At 44.9% G+C, this 16,284-nt stretch overlaps 2 protein-coding genes across 2 annotated transcripts in view; one reads left to right on the top strand and one right to left on the bottom strand.

The window, feature by feature from the left end:
* Positions 1 to 16,024, bottom strand: part of SPATA6L (spermatogenesis associated 6-like) — a 52,208-nt gene extending 36,184 nt beyond the window's left edge. Inside the window, exons 1-3 of the mRNA XM_006881365.1 lie at positions 15,986 to 16,024; positions 9,202 to 9,339; positions 3,069 to 3,117 (exon numbers count right to left, since the gene is read on the bottom strand). Of these exons, the coding sequence (XP_006881427.1) occupies positions 3,069 to 3,117; positions 9,202 to 9,339; positions 15,986 to 16,024 (226 nt within the window). The remainder of the gene's footprint in view (positions 1 to 3,068; positions 3,118 to 9,201; positions 9,340 to 15,985) is intronic.
* Positions 11,131 to 12,018, top strand: PPAPDC2 (phosphatidic acid phosphatase type 2 domain containing 2). Its single transcript, XM_006881329.1, has one exon. It carries the CDS (start codon positions 11,131 to 11,133, stop codon positions 12,016 to 12,018), a length of 888 nt encoding a protein of 295 aa, XP_006881391.1.
* Positions 16,025 to 16,284: the final 260 nt, after the last annotated feature.

Here is a 16,284-nt window from a genome sequence, read left to right as displayed (position 1 = left end):
TAAAGGTGCATGTGAGAAAGGCAGGGACAACACTGACACTAAAGTTAACTCCGCAATAAGGGATATACCTTTAACTTGCTGGTCTGTCTAATACTTCTCTAAATCTGAACATTCACATTGAGACAGACTAGGAAGAAGGATTGGCCATCCACTTCTGAAATAGCAGGCCTCTGAAAACCCTATGTAACTAAACAAAAGGTATACAATCATTTTTTTTAAAAAAGGGGGATAGTAAGATGCTATTTAAGTTATGCATACTGACACCAAATAGTCAAGGATAGTAACATTAATACATGCAAAATATATAGGAAAAATTAAGTCAGGGGGAAAATATTAGCTTCCAGTTTTCCATGCCAATGTTCTTCTACAGTTAATCTTAAATTAGGTTATAAATGTGTTTAAGGGTTTATTACCTGGTGGCACTAGCTGTACTAACTCAATCCTGGTTAAGAAGCCTGTAAAGTGGAAAAAAAGAAAGTTTAGTGCTTTAGAAGATTGTGGATTTTCCTTTAATGCTAAGTTTAAAATTTGTGTACCATTCCAATTACATTACTGTGAATAATAATCATCAATAAATGCCACACTAGTGATGGTTCCTGTACTTTAAGACAGCGATTTGTTTGGAGTCCTGAGTATACAATGACTAAATGTTCAAATACGACCTGAGAGGTTGGGGGTTTGAGCCCACCCTGAGGTGCCTCAGGAATAAAAGGCCAGGCTCTGCCTCTGAAAAGCTCACCCCAGAGAGTAAATCTCCACTCTGCACACACAGGGTTACCATGAAGCAGAATCTATTCAATAGCAAGTGAGTTGAGGGGCTTTTTTGTTCAGCATTTATGAAGCTAATGGTTCTGCGCTAACCATTCTCTGTGGATCATCTCACTTACTCCTCATCAAAGCCCTGGAGCACAGTGTAGAGACCTGGTGGCATAGTGTGTTACATCTTGGGCTGTCAATAAAAAAAGGCAGTGGTTCAAATCCACTAGCCTCTCCAAGGGAGAAAGAGAAGGCAGTTTGCTCCTGTAAAGAGGAGTAAGTGAAAGTCTGTAAAGATCGCTCATTGTAAGACTGCAATTCTGTGATATTCCGGAAAAAGCCAAACCACAGAGACAGGGAAAACATCAGTGATTTCCAGGGGCCTGGGGTTTCTCTGAAGATTAAAGGCCTATTGTCTAGTTCTTAAAATAGCTTCTGATTCATTGCCCTAAGAGCTGCTATTTTACAATGAGATGCTTGATTATGACACTGGGGGTTTATCCCAAAATAACAATTCTTTTGGTCATTATTAAAAGTCTCAATTTTAAAGATTCTTGAATTGGCGGCTCACAGCCATCAGCTTGTTCAGCTTTAGTACCTGTCTCGTCTCTAGTGGCTTTTCCAGAGTGACTACCTTCCCCAGGAAGTTCCAAGAGTTTGCCCAATTCAAACCCGAGCTTCTTCAGCATTTTTACCTTTCTAACTAATACGTCATGGAGAAGGCAAGCCTTTTCTGTCTCTCCCAATGTTGTCTGGAGTCAATGCATTGGCCGCTTCTTTTCCGTCATTTGTCTGCACCTCCCAGGTCATGATCTCCAGCATTTTCTTCCTGATTTGGTGGACCTGTTGGTGCTGAGCATGGGAGGTTTTCCAAATTTGTTTGGCGCATCATTTTGTTAAAAACAAAACAGAGGTGGCAACTAACCATCGGCAGACTTGACATCAACATGAACTTCAACCATGACCTGTTGTTTTGTGACCATGAAGCACACTGGGTCACAAGTAATATCCACACCGTGGAAATTGGTGAGGCAGTCTTTGCCTTGCACGTCCTCAGTAATTAGCCTGAATTTCTAAATGCAACCTCATCGTTTTGCAAATCAGCAAAGCTTACTCCATAAGCACGACCCTTGAGTCCATCAGACCCAATCTTGGTTCCTTGAGTCTTGTGCTGATGTCTGCTCAGTACTTCTGATCCTGAACAGACCTGAAACCTTTGCATCAGATCTTTCTTAAAACTGAATCAACCACTTTCTTCTTGGCTCCTTTTCTGCCACTTGTATAAGGTGCTTGTTCTTGCCAACCACCATGGTACCGCTCAGAGAGCCAGGAAGGGCGTGAGACCATTTCTTAGCCCTTGCTTTAACCTTCCTTCTACTCTTGAACTTCACGAAGGATCTTCAATGGCTCTGGTCTTCTAGAAGGAGATCACCAGACCATTTGTCCAAGACTCTTCTGGATGGATTTCAATCACTACCATTTTCCAGGAATCCACCATGGACTAGCGCCTGCGAGTTCTACACTTATCTTTCCATCTTATAAATGACACAGGGCATAGGGTGTCACTGGCCTCAGCCCCATAAGCTCATGTGATCCTTCTGTTAGGATATTTGATGTATATTATGGGAATTCCTTTGTCAAATGAAGGCTGCATAATTCTAGCTTTAAGCCTGCTCTCTCTCCTTGGGGCACTTCTCACTAAACGTATGAATTCTGTAACAGAACACGGGAGAGGAGGGGTTGACAGCAAGCAGCTGCGTTCCACATCAATCACAGAGCCCATCTCCAACTCGTCCACAGCCGCAAAAGCCAGAACACCCAGCTATAACCCACATTACTTACTTTTATGTCTGTACAGACAGACTGGCCTCAAATGTCATTTAAACGTATTCACTCTTCTAAAACTTCAAATATGTTTTTGTTTTTAAGCTAAAGCCAGACTGAAAAAATGTTAAACACAGCATAAGTCCAACTCTATGACATTCTGGGAAGGTAAAACTAGAGAGAGTGAAAACGTGAGTCATTGTCAGAGAGCAGGAAGAGAGAGCGAGGAAGAGCTGGAGCAATGATGAATATATATTTTTTTAACAATAATAAACTTAAGTAAATGGAGTTACACCACCCAGCAAATACCATCTCTGCCTATACAAAGAGTCTGAAGCAGAACAAAAATCATGATTCAAACTTTACACAGACTTTCCTGAACACAGATAATGGTTGGAACACGGAAATACCATGGTTTTGAAAACAGAAGCATTTTATCCCCGTGACTTACACCCAGCAGATTTTCTATTTATGTACAGAGCGCCTACCCTCTAAAAGATCTGCTACAGCGCCAGGATCTACTGCATTTTCAAACACCTGCAGGGAAAATTGGAAATGAATTTTAAAAGTGGGACCAATCAGTACTTCTAAAAACTATACATTATGTTCTTCCAGATAAATAGTGTATGTGTAAGAACAGTCACGGCATATGTTGCGATTCGCCAATAGCAGCTATACCAGACACAGAGTTCAAGATTGAACAAGTGACTATGGAATAAATAAATAGGAATTAACACGATGATATAAAATACTAAAACTAGGCAATAAAAACAGGAAGTACAAGTAGCTGAAACTATCACGTAGTTAAACACTTCATCAGCAGACCATTGACCTTGAAGAGTCTTATTTGAGCCTAGAAAAATACTCTTCATACAACAGAAATTCATTAAATGTACTTCACCGACTTAGTGATTTCTTCCCAAGCAAGTGGTTATATTGTAAAGAACTTAAATGAAATTCTCTTATCTATATGTCTTTAGAATGCATGCGAAAGCTGGACAATGAAAAAAGGAAGACTAAAGACCTTTGAATTGCGGTGTTGGCAAAGATTATTTAAGTTGCTGAGGATTCCATTTCACTTGGACCCATAATCAACACTCATGCAGTCAAGATGTGAAACAACATAATGTACCGGGCAAAGAGCTGCAAGAGTTCTCTTTAAAGTGCTAAAAAAGACGGGTGAGTAAAAAAAGTGCTAAAAAACAAGGATGTCACATTAGGATCAGGGTGGCTGAAGTCACAATATATTCAACCACTTTATACACGAGTGAACGTTGGACAATGAATAAAGAAGATCAAAGAAGAATTGAGGTGTTAGCGAAGAATAATGAACATACCGTGGACTCCCAAAAGAACAATCAGTTTTGTCCTGGAAAAAAGCACAGTAAGAAGAGAACGGTTTAAAAGGGATATATGATCAGGTATTATTGTCATGACAGGAGTCCAGAATGATGGCTGCACAGTTCAGTGGACTTGGAGCAGGGGCGGGGGTGGGGGGGAGATTGCACAACAATGAAAGAGTTTTTCTTTTACTTATCAAGGAGAAAAATGAATGGGGTGTGAGAGGATGGGCAGTGAGAAAAGTGCGACAATGGATGACTGGAAACCCTAAGTCTCTGTAAACGTTCATTAACATTAAGAAGAAGAAGAAAAAACACCCCAGAATGCTCCTTGGAAGCGAGCATAGTGAGAATATATCTGCACACTGTAGATGTTCTTAGAAGGGGCCAGTCCCTGGAGAGAGCCCTCAGGCTTGGTGACACATTGTTCTTGTTCGTTGGTGTCCAGTGAGAGCTGACACATCGCTCACCCTCCAGAGGGTTTTCAGAGGCTGGAAATCACACGGGAGGAGACTGTCCATCCTTTTCCCTTTTGGAGCAGCTGATCGATTCGAACTTTATGCCTTTGGGTTGGCAGCACAACTCCTTACCAACTAAATTACCAGAACTAAAAAAAGGGAAAGATCTTCCATGAGATGGATTGACAGTGGCAGCAACAACAGAGCAGGACCTGGCAGTGCGTCATTCCATCGCACGTCGTGTTGCTGTGAGATGAGGCGACTTCACACTTCAGAACGACAGCCTTGGCTGAGGAGCCCTGGTGGCCTCATTGGTATGTGTTAGATTGTTGCCTGAAAATTGGGCAATTCTAAGCCACGATCTACTCCATGGGAGAAAGATGAGACAGTGTCCTCCCGAAAAGCTTTGTTGTGATTGGGTGCCATCACATTGACCATGACTCACAGCGACCTTTATGAACAACAGATCTAACCCCTGCCCTATCCTATCCCGTCCTCATCTATGATATACTTGAGCCCATTGCTGTAATCACTGTGCCAGTCCGTCTGGACGAGGGTCTTTCCTTCCTTCAATCACCCTCCACTTCCCAAGAGTGTTGTCCTTTTCTAAGGACTGACCTTCCTGACAATATGCCCAGAGGAAGTTTCACAATCCATGTTTCGAAGGAGCACTCAGATTGCACCTTTCCCAAGACATATTTGTTCTTTCGGCAGCCCACGAGACATTCAGTACTCTACTCCAACCACACAACTCAAAGGCCTCGAGTCTCCTGGCATCCTTAGTTATTGTCCAGCTCTCAGCTGCATCATAGCAAGTAACTGAGAAGACGGTGCTTCAGGTCAGGCTCAGCTTAGTCTGTAAAATGACACTTGCTCTTCAGCACCGTGGAGAGGTCCCTGAAAGCAGATTTCCCCAAGGCAATAACCTTGTTGTTCTGTGCCATCCAGTCAAGTGCAACTCGTAGCAACCCTACAAGTAACAGATCTGAACCCTGTCTTATCCTGGGCCAATGTCATTATTTCTGACATACTTGAACTTGTTGCTACAGTCACCGTGTCAGTTCCTCATGGAGATTCTTCCTCTCTTTCAGTAACCTTCCACTTTTCCTAGCATGATTTCCTTTCCAAGGAAGAGCCTTGCCTAGCAACATGCCCAAAGCCTATCAGATGAAGTTCTGCCATCCCTGCCTCAACAAGCACGCTGGTGCACCTTCTCCAAGACATCTGTCATTCTGGCAGCCCGTGGGATAGTCAGGACTCTTTTCCAACACCACTGTAGTATCAGCTTAAATGCTAAGCATTAGAGAAGCCATTTTGTTCTGACAGTCATATTAAGAAATGCATGCTTCAATAACATTGGCAATAATATGTGTTGCTAAGGTTTATGTTCCCCAGTACATGCTGACCCAGTTTGGCTACCACTCCCTGACTACATCTTGTACTTGACCTGGGGCCTGGACACCCATGAGAAGTCAGAAACAATAATGACTCCTGAATAGGAAGAAATCTCAGTTGCAAATACAGTGAACTTCATGTAACCCCCAGGTTCATTCTCTGTACATAAATCCAATCTTTGCTTCCCCTTGGGGTCAGAACAGTTTGGGCAATAGCTGACGTTCTTGATCTGTGTGTAATAAAAGGTTTGTTAATCTCCAATCTTGGCTGAGTATTTAGATCTCGCATTTTCTGCCATAACACCACACCTTAAAGGCATTCGACTGTGTGCATCATAACAAACTATGACTAACAGTGAGAAGAATGGGAATCCCAGAATATTTAATGATGCTCATACAAAAGCTAGACAAAGATCAAGAAACTGTTGACTGAACAGAGCAGGGGACACTGTATGATTTAAAAATCAAGAAAGGTAGGGAGCTCTGGTGGCCTAGTGGCAAGACACTGCACTACAATCCCAGAGGTACGTGGTTCAAATCCACCAGATGCTCTGCTGGAGGGGGCAATCTCCTCCTGTATCAGTCAGATCTGATTTGACGGTACACGTAAAAATAATACAATAAAAATTTTAAAAAAATCAAGAAAGGTATGTATCAGGGCTGTATTATCTCTCTCCATAACCATTCAATCTGAATTGCTACATTCAGATGGCTAATGAGTGATACTGAAGTTTATTCTCTTCTTCTATGAGTCAAAGAGGTACATGAGTTGACCCCAGGGTCATTTACAGTTGGATCACTTCATGTGTTCATAATTTTAGATCTTTGAACTTTTATCTGAAATTTTTTTAAATTTTCTTCTGCACAAGGCCAGGAGAGTGACATTATGCTCAGAAGGGTGGAGCAACAGCATAGGAGAAGAGGACCCTGGGTAAGATGTATTGATACAGTAACTGGGGCAATGGGGGTTGGTGTGTTGGAATTAGTAAAACTGGCTCAGGGTAGGGGAGGGTTCAGAGCTGCCGTACATAGGGTCTTTATGGTTCACAGGCACATAACAACGTATTACATGGGTTGTTTTTTTAATTTAAACCTATTGTTTAGAGTCAGCAAGACCTTGGGGAGGGCCTTTGTGTTTTGTTTTGTTCTTTTATCTTTTTATTGTTGTGTACCGTCAAATCAGATCTTACTGGCAAGGGAGGAGAATGCCCGTCCAGTGGATTCAAACCATGCATCTTTGGGCTTGCAGCAGGGTTTTGTATTTAAAAGTTGGTTGTTATTATACTTTGGAGGAACATTCTTCTAAGTGGTACAGCACTCCTCTGTCAATTTGCTGTACTGAGGTAACCTGGGGTTGCTGTGATGCTGAACCTTGTTCTATTTCGACATCAAATGTCATAACAGTTAACCATGGTGGACAGTGTCTGGTGGAGCTCCGAGTTTAAGATATTTGGAAACAGGAGTGGCATCCACTTCCTAAACAAGTTGCCTCTGTAACTCTACAAACGTTGAGAAACAACGATAGTTATAGAAAGGCTTAAGGTCTTATCCATCAGATGCTCTGCTATAGAAGGAGGGACAATCTCCTCCTGTACCAGTCAGGTCTGATTTGACAGTACACACACAAATTAATAAAATTTTTTTAAAAAGAGAGAAAGGCTTAAGGTCTTTTGTTCATAGAGTTGCTATGAGTCGTGCTCAACTCGACGGCAATCAACAATAACAACAACATAGAAGTGAATTCAGGCACCAGATCCAAGATGGCAGCCAGCAGGAGGCTGGTGAAGGATAACCCCTCCATATGATAAGGGGGCCTTCAGAAGCGAAATCAACTTTCCAGCCGAGGACCCATTCAAACCACCGAAGATCACATTCAAAACGAAGATCTACCACCCGAACATCGATGAAAAGGGTCAGGTCTGTCTCCCAGTAATTAGTGCTGAAAACTGGAAGCCAGCCACCAAGACTGACCAAGTGATCCAGTCCCTCATAGCACTGGTGAACGACCCCCAGCCTGAACACCCTCTCCGGGCCGACCTAGCCGAAGAACACTCTAAGGACCGTAAAATTCTGTAAGAACACTGAGGAGTTTACAAAGAAATTATGGGGAAAAGCAACCAGTGGACTAAAATCTGCAGAGATTGACCCAGTGAGTGTGAGCAGAGACCCCAGCAGTGTATTCAGACCCCTGGAAAGCAGGACTCTCTGGAGAATTGACCGTGCCACCACCTGGCCTCCGCTTGTGACAGTTACTAACTTTCTACAGTTCTCTTAATCAAAAGTGGTCTAGGTAACCTGTAAAGAAAGGATTAAAAATTTAAGATGTTCTAAAAAAAAAAAAAAGAAAGAAGTGAATTCAAAATTGTTAAAACTAATAATGACATAGAGACATTATTGGAGGAAAGGAGGCAAACTTCATTTTTTTTTGTTTTGTTTTGGTTTTTTTTTTGCTTTTTGTTTTGCAAACTTTATTTTTACCACACAATTTCACCACTACCAGCATCTAATTGGGAGAAGCGGGTTCTCTTGGATTCTGGCCATTATGTTCCAAAGTAATAGTGATTTGTTGCTCTCTCCTCTTATCCAACCAGTTTGTCTACTCTCTACTCAAATCAGCAGGCTGTGACATATTGTGAAAATATTGTACAAATCCCACGAAGTCAATCCTCACCCTCACCTCTCATCCTCAGGTTGAAACCAACAGCCCTCTGTCTGGATACCGTCTAGACCCTTAAATTGTGCTGTGTTCTGTCCCGGGGCCCTCCATGCTCACCCTCCTCCCCAGAGGACCATCTCCATGATACCCTTTGGGAGAAAATCTTCAGACTTAAGAATTTAAAATTGATTCCACTTCCAACTTCCAAAACAAACAAAAAAAAACTCAAAGGGATTGCCAGTGACTGCTTGTCAGCAAATGAATAATTTATCAAATACTAAAGGAGGAGGAGAATTGATAATGTCTTCACCATTTCACAATCAAATTTGTTGGGATGAAATCTATCACACAGCACAGAGGAATTTCAGCTCACGTGAAGGTCTTCCTATTTTATCGTAGTATCTCAGTCTTAAGGTGTATAAAAACAAATTTGGTAATTTTTTTCTGGGTCTAAAAAGATTTTGTCTCAAAAGTCTGTTAGCTGATGCATAAACTCTTTCATTAATATAATCAGCTGCCTCTCACACCTCCAAGAACATTCAGAAATACTGTCTGCTCCAGTTAGAAAACACCAAGGGAGTTCCAGGAATAGAAAACATTCACCAGGGTATTTAGCACTAGGTTGGCAGAACTTGGCTCAGGGCCAGAAGCAAAAGCAGAGACAGGTTTTGCCTGATGCTAAAAGTGGCTTGTGTGGGGGAAATGAAGGAATTTTACCAAATAACTTTATAAAAACTATATCTTCAGATCGTCTGAGAGAAAGTCAAGATCACCTTTTCAAATTTCATGTTCTGATGAATCACAATGGGGAACACAGGGGGGAAACAGTCGGTCTCCAGGTACTGATTCAGGAAGTAGACTCCCAGGTACACACCTCGCTTGCTTGGCAGGAACACCCCTGGGCAAGAAACCTGAGAAAGAAAGAAAGACCAGTTGTATATTGCTGAAAGAAAGAAGGCAATCTGGAGAAAGAGGATAGAGGGATGGGGGACACTATATACTGTAGCCTTCTGACTTTATGGCAATGCAGAAAAAGTAAGACTATAGAAACTGTAAAAGGCTGCCAGGCACTTTGAGGGTGGGGGAGGGAGAACAAAGAGCTGTTGACAGGGGCATTTTTAGGACATTGAAACTGTTTTGTAGGATCCTGTAAAGGCAAATGCATAACAAAGTGTATTTTCCAAGAGCCTTAAGACTATGCAGAATTAAGAGGGAGCCCTAATGTAAACTGTGGACTTGAACTAATAATTTACCACTATCAGTTCACCCATTGTAAGTAATGTATGTTATACTCCTTCAGGAGCCAGTAATAGCAATGGTGTCAGAGAACTCTGAATTTTTTGCACAGTGTTTCTCTAAGTCTAAAACTGCTTTAAAAAATTTCATTTAAAAAAACCAAAAAGGTGGCCTAGTGGCAAGAAGCTGCACTGCAATCCCAGAGGTGAACAGTTCAAATCCACCAGATGCTGTGCTCGTGGAGGAAGGGCAATCTCCTCCTGTACCAGTCAGATCCCATTTGATGGTACACAGACAAAAAAAAAAAAAAATTAAAAAAATAAAATAAAAACTCAAAAAGGATAAATAAATACTATAAGATAACCTATAAGCAAATAAATACAAAACACAGATTATTCATGCTTCACCAGGGCGGGAAGGAGGAGGTGGAGATTTTTCTTGTCGGAGGAAAGGCTGAGTTCATGTTAGCTGAAAGAACCCAACCCTGCAAGTCAGAAAGACCTGTCCCATGGGGTTTCCAAAGCTATGAAGCAGACTGACACATATTTGTCCTTTGTCAAGCTCCTGGGCTTGAACCGCTGATCTTTGGGTGAGGAGCTCAATGCTTAAGCACTGTGCCACCAGGACACTTTCTGTTAATGGTAGCGGAATATTTTGGGAAAAGACAAATAGAATGGTGTCACAATATGAGAAATGTAATCAGTGTATTGGAAGTAGAAGTAGTAGTCCTACCAAATGTCTCTGTGTACTTTTTTCTTAAAATAAAGTTTTTGTACCAAAAAAAAAAGCCATACCCAGAAAAAGAGCAAACAGCAATAATAAAGAGGATAGACTTTAGATTTTTTTTTTTTAAATCCAATAACCTTAACAATTACTCGAAAGCAAAGAGGAGGCTATTTTATCAGGGGGCAGAGAAAGGCGAGCACTGGACTGCAAGGGGATGAAGCACAGTTAGGGACGCTGGTCAAGCGCAAGCAAGGTCACTGAACAGTGTGTGCGGCAATCCTGTTGGGAACCTACTGAGCTGGGTAAACGTGCCTTGGTCGTGCGGTGGTGAAACACTGGGATGTAATCCAAGGTCAGCAGTTCCAACCCACCAGCCGCTCTAGAGGTGAAAGATGTGGCAACCTGGGCTCATCCCTGGGCAGCCTAAGGGGCAGTTCTACTGTGTCCCGTGGGGTCGTTAACTTCCATGAAAACTCGTGTTACTAGGTGCACCACCCCCGCCCCCAAGGCTGCACGCCTCCCAGCTTCCCCGCCGCTGCCCGATCGCCCCCGCGCCCCTCTGGCCCATGCACCCCGATGCGCAGCACCTCCCCGCCCTCCTCCCGGCTCCGCCTACGTCCCCGCAGGTGTCCGGGTGGCGCGCGGTCTCCCCGCCCTCCGCGATGGCTGTGCGGAAGCGGAAGAGGCTGCCGGGCCGGGAAGCAGCTCCGGAGGCGGCGGGAGCGGGCCGGGTCACTGCGATGCCGAGCCCCCGGAGGAGCGCCGAGGGCCGCGCGCTGGGCGCCCCCACCGCCAACAGCAGCCCGGGCAGCCCGGCGCACAGCAGCCCTGCGCACGGCGGCGGCGGCAGGTTCGAGTTCCAGTCCCTGCTCGGCAGCCGCGCGCCCGGCACCGACCCCACCTGCGCGCGGCTCCGCGCGTCCGAGAGCCCTGTGCACCGGCGCGGCTCCTTCCCACTGACCGGCCCGGGCCCCGTGCCCGCGCCGCCCGGCCCGCCGCCCGACGAGGCCCGCATGAACTTGAACCCGTCCTTCCTGGGCATCGCCCTGCGCTCCCTGCTGGCCATCGACCTGTGGCTGTCCAAGAAGCTGGGCGTGTGCGCCGGGGAGCGCTCGGCCTGGGGCAGCGTGCGGCCGCTGATGAAGCTGCTGGAGATCTCGGGCCACGGCATCCCCTGGCTGCTGGGCACCCTCTACTGCCTGGCCCGGAGCGACAGTTGGGCTGGGCGCGAGGTGCTCACCAACCTGCTCTTCGCCCTGATGCTCGACCTGCTGCTGGTGGCCCTCCTCAAAGGGCTGGTCCGCCGGCGCCGGCCGGCGCACAACCAGATGGACATGTTTTTCACCCTCTCCGTGGACAAGTACTCCTTCCCCTCGGGCCACGCCACCAGGGCCGCCCTGGTAGCACGCTTCATCCTGAACCATCTGGTGCTGGCCATTCCGCTGAGGGTGCTGACGGTGCTGTGGGCCTTCGTCCTGGGCCTCTCCAGGGTGATGCTGGGGCGGCACAACGTCACCGACGTGGCTTTTGGCTTCGTCCTGGGTTACATGCAGTACAGCATCGTGGACTACTGCTGGCTGTCACCCCACAATGCTCCGGTCCTCTTCGCACTGTGGAGTCAGTCGTGACACCACCGCGTGGACGAGGCAGAGATCCCGAGATGACCACCTTAGGCGGCGCCAACTTGAGCCAGTGGCCATTCCGCTTTGCCCCTGAGAATTTCAGGCTTCTTTTGGAATTTGGGAGGGTCCCACCACACTGACATGGTTTAGCTGAAGCACTGTGGCTATTTTTAAACAGCCATATTTGAGAAAAATAAGCAGTATCCTATTGTATTTATTCCACAACTATGTATGCAAAGAAAGTAAGCTGGGGGATTATTATAAATACTGCTGCTTTGGTTTTCTAAGTTGACATCAGTAAAACGTCCATTGGGTAATCATCTAAGCCAAAATATCATTTGTAAATTGAACTGTGAAAAAGTAATGTGATCTTCGTTCTGTAATGCACATGCTGCTGAACCCTGTGCTAATCCTAGCCCTTGTCCTAAGGCCGCTTGAAAGAGCATTTCAGACATTAGTTCTCGTTCATTCCTTGAGGGTCTGTTGCCAGGGTTAGAAAGAGTTCTTCTTAATCCTCATCTTCATGGTAGGGCCTTGTTGGGGTTTTGGGGTTTTTTTCCCTATTAGTGTGGCTTCTGTCTTTGTTGATTGGGGTTTTGAGAAGAGTACCAAGGTACTTTTCTTTCTCTCCAGACTCTCGAAAGAGCTTTAGATAGATGGCTATTTCTCAGCCCTTTCTACCCTCTTGTCTGTCATTTGGAGGGAGGTCAAGACAAGAGCTTCAAGAAGAAACATGAAAAGTGGACATATCGCATAAGATGCCTTCTAGAAAAGGAAAGAATGTGGGCAATGCATGGCACAACAGAAGGCGGAGCTGCTAAATAGCTGGGCCAAGTCAGTGGAACTGAAAGGCCTGGGGAAGGCTAACCTGTCTTTATAAGCAGTGGACCAGCATGGAAAAGCCCTGGTTGTACAGCGGACTAAGCACTGGGCTGCTAACCAAAAGGTTGGTGGTTTGAACCCACCAGTCACACCAGTGGAGATCTAGCAGTCTGCTTGTTAAGATTTACAGCCCCAGAAATCCTGGGACAGTTCTACACAGTCCTTGAGGCTTTTAATTAGTCAGAATTTACTTGGCTGCAGTGAATGAGAGAGAGAGAGTGTGTGTGTGTGTACACCCATATGACAGGGATGAGGTGGATGAGGTGTTCTACGAGACCATAATGCCTCTCTACTTCTACTGGGGTAATTACCGAGCCCTGATGTTCAAGAATTTAATGTATCAAGCTGCTAACCTACAGGTGGGCAGTTCAAGTCCCCTGGCTGATTCTGGGAGAGAAAGTCGGGCAATCCCCTCCCACAAGGATTTATACATCTGCAGTCTCAGAAACACAACGGAATGTCGCAAGGAGTCAAAACAGAGTCTGGCAATAGGTTTTTAGTTCTTTGAGGTGGTTTTTCTTTTTTTCAATGAATTAGAAAAAAGGCCTGCAGATCTACTCCAGAAAAAGCAACTATTAAAAACACTATGCAACCCCAGTTCTCTGACAACATGGGGTTCCGGGAATCAGACTGACTGACTGACCCCTGGTTTTATGGTACAGGGAAATCAGAGTCCTGGGGAGTCCAAGCTGTTAATGTTAACCGGAAAAGCTGAGGTTTGAATATACCCAGAGATGGCTCTGAAGAAAGATGTGGCAATTCTGAAAATCAAGCACTGCAAACCCTCAGGAGCACAGTTCCACCCTGATATCACGTCTGCAAGAGTCAAACTAACTCCATGGTGGCAACGCGTGGTTTGTTACGGTCATAAAATGGAATTTTTTTTTTTCTTTCATGCAAGAGTATAAGGTTTCTCATCTATACAGACTACCCTGTATATTATTTTCCATATGGAATTTTGTTTCCCTGATCACAGCACATTTTAGGCAACTATATTTTACTTTAAGTTTATCAGATGACCTGCTCCTATTCCAGGCACCAGGTATGATTCTAAATTTCCATTTTCACTGACCATTAAGTTAAAGTGGTTCATCCACAGTGCCTCCCAGAATCACAAGACCAAAGACTATCAAATGCAAGATGGACTTAGCATATTATTCTTTCACCAGGAATGACACTGCGCCATAATTGCTGCTCTACCTAGAAAATTAACCTATAAATTACCTATAGAACTGGTGTCAGGATTATCTTCTTTTTTCACATGCTACATATCCATGTAAATAATGTGTGCACATATAACTTGAATAGGACATATGGGTTGCACTGTTTGCAAAAACTGTATATAACTTGAATTATTTTTTTTAAAAAAATATTGTACTCATTTGTAAACAAGTATTGGCGAGACTGGATTATGGCCGTGACAAGCAGATTCTGACCAGGTGGAAGAGTGAACTTTCAGTGTGAGGGGCACATTGGAAGAATGGTAACCCCTCAAAAAAAATTAATGGTCATCAGTATTCCCACCCTACCCTGGACACCAGCTACCTCTACGCTTGCTGAGTCAGCCAAACTGTGAAGCAGAAAAGTATGTGGGTTGTTATTTAATGGGTTTGGGGGTCCATTCTCTTCAATGCAGCAATATTCAGGCCGAGATTTGGAAGCAGAGTTGTTTCCTCATGCAGAGTTCATAAATCTGAATATCGGGGGCTTGAAAGTAGGCTAACCCTCTGGTTTGCAGTTATACTCCTAGAATTGCCTGTTTTAATTGCAAGGGCCTGACTTTGCGTCATTTAAAGCACAGCTCAATTCACCTGACACTTTTATGGAAAACCTCCAAGTACTGTAAAGCAGGAGACATTTGTTTGTGAACTGTTTATGAAGGAATGCCTTTTAAAAGTCAAATAAAATAATAATAATGTTGAATGAAGTGAAACAAAAATGGGTTGTTTGCTTTTTACTTTGGTGAAGACTGTTTTATCAGTTTCTCCTTCATGCCAGGTGCAGGAACTTTATCTCTGGCACAATTTTGAGAATTTATCATTGATACTAAAAAAACAAGCTCACTGCTGTTGCTTTGGTTCGAACTCCTGATGACCTGAGGGTGGAGCAATGTGGTTCTCCAAGGTTGTACATCTTAATGGCGGGGCTGAGACTGTCCTTTGTCACAAGGATCCAGGCTGGCTCTGTTCGCTTGTCAGCAAAGTGAGAAAGTACCAGAAAATGCTGTTCAGCTTTGTTACAGAGCCACATGTGATGATGCATCTTGTCATTTGCAAGGAGCATGACCCTAGGTGGTGTTAACAGAAAGGACGGAGGTTCAGATCCACCCAGGAACACACTGGAAGGAACTCTTGTCAATCTACTTCCAGAAACCACCACTGAGAACTATGGAGCACAGTTTTATACCGATACACAGGGTCACCGAGAGGAGGAATCAATTTAAGGGCAACTTATGGACGCTGACCAGATGTTTCCTGGCAATACCCTGTCGCCACCGTACTTGAAATCACGGCGGGAAGAGAAGCTCCTGCAGCCTTGAGTTCTAGCCACATGCCAGTCTGTCTTTAATGATGGAGGGAAAGAAGGGAAAACAGAAGCTGAAAGCGGGAATGACTGAGCCCAAACAGGTACAGCTGAGCACCACTCAGGAACCATGTCCTGAATGGATGAAAAACTCCAAGGCCAGGGCCACTCCTAGGAGAGTAAAGCTTGGAAGACAGGCAAATTGGTCCATAGAGATGGCAAGTTAGCAAGAAGGGATGAGGCCTTTTAAGATTAAATTATTCCTTGGTTATTCAACAAGGAATCTGAAAAGCGGTCACAAATACTTGCCCTAGGGAAGAAATTAATATGGGGGGTGGGGGGATCAGGATAAAGAAGAAACATTAATGTTTGGGTTGGAGGAGGGGTATTTGAGGCCAAGATGAATTAAAGGAAGTTCAAAAAGATCTAAACAGATAGCCTTAGGGACAGACTGTCCAGATGACCGGGGTGGGGGGAAGGAGGGGTGTGTACTCAGCGGGGAGGGCTCAGAAGCCGGGGAAAGGGTGCGACCAGGAGTCCCGAGAGGACGCTGGTCCACCTGTCTTACCGCCCGGATCTGCAGCTCCACCACCACCTCCAGAGGCATCATTGCCTGCGAGTCAGAAGAGATGGGATGAAAGATCCTTTCCAGCCGAGTGTGGGGCGGACCTGGCTGCGGTGGACTCAGTCCCTCAGGTGAATGTTCTCCGCAGCTTCCTCAGCCTCCCACGCCCCTTGCACCGTCATCCGTCCCCTGCCCCTGCCCGGGTCCCTCCCACTGGGACAGGCCTCACCCCAACCCAACCAGAGGCTCTGCTTCCAGAAGCCTGAGCGTCACGTTGCCATGGACACACGGAGCACCGCCTT

The sequence above is a fragment of the Elephantulus edwardii genome, unplaced genomic scaffold, assembly GCF_000299155.1.
Source record: "Elephantulus edwardii isolate Elephantulus edwardi_28Jun2011 unplaced genomic scaffold, EleEdw1.0 scaffold00014, whole genome shotgun sequence".
Taxonomy (NCBI): domain Eukaryota; kingdom Metazoa; phylum Chordata; class Mammalia; order Macroscelidea; family Macroscelididae; genus Elephantulus; species Elephantulus edwardii.
The sequence above is the reverse complement of the archived record's forward strand: the minus strand, read 5'-3'. Positions and strand labels throughout refer to the sequence as shown.

Excerpts from the sequence above, each read along its gene's own strand:
- PPAPDC2 (XM_006881329.1), top strand. The coding sequence starts at position 11,131 with ATGCCGAGCCCCCGGAGGAGCGCCGAGGGCCGCGCGCTGGGCGCCCCC.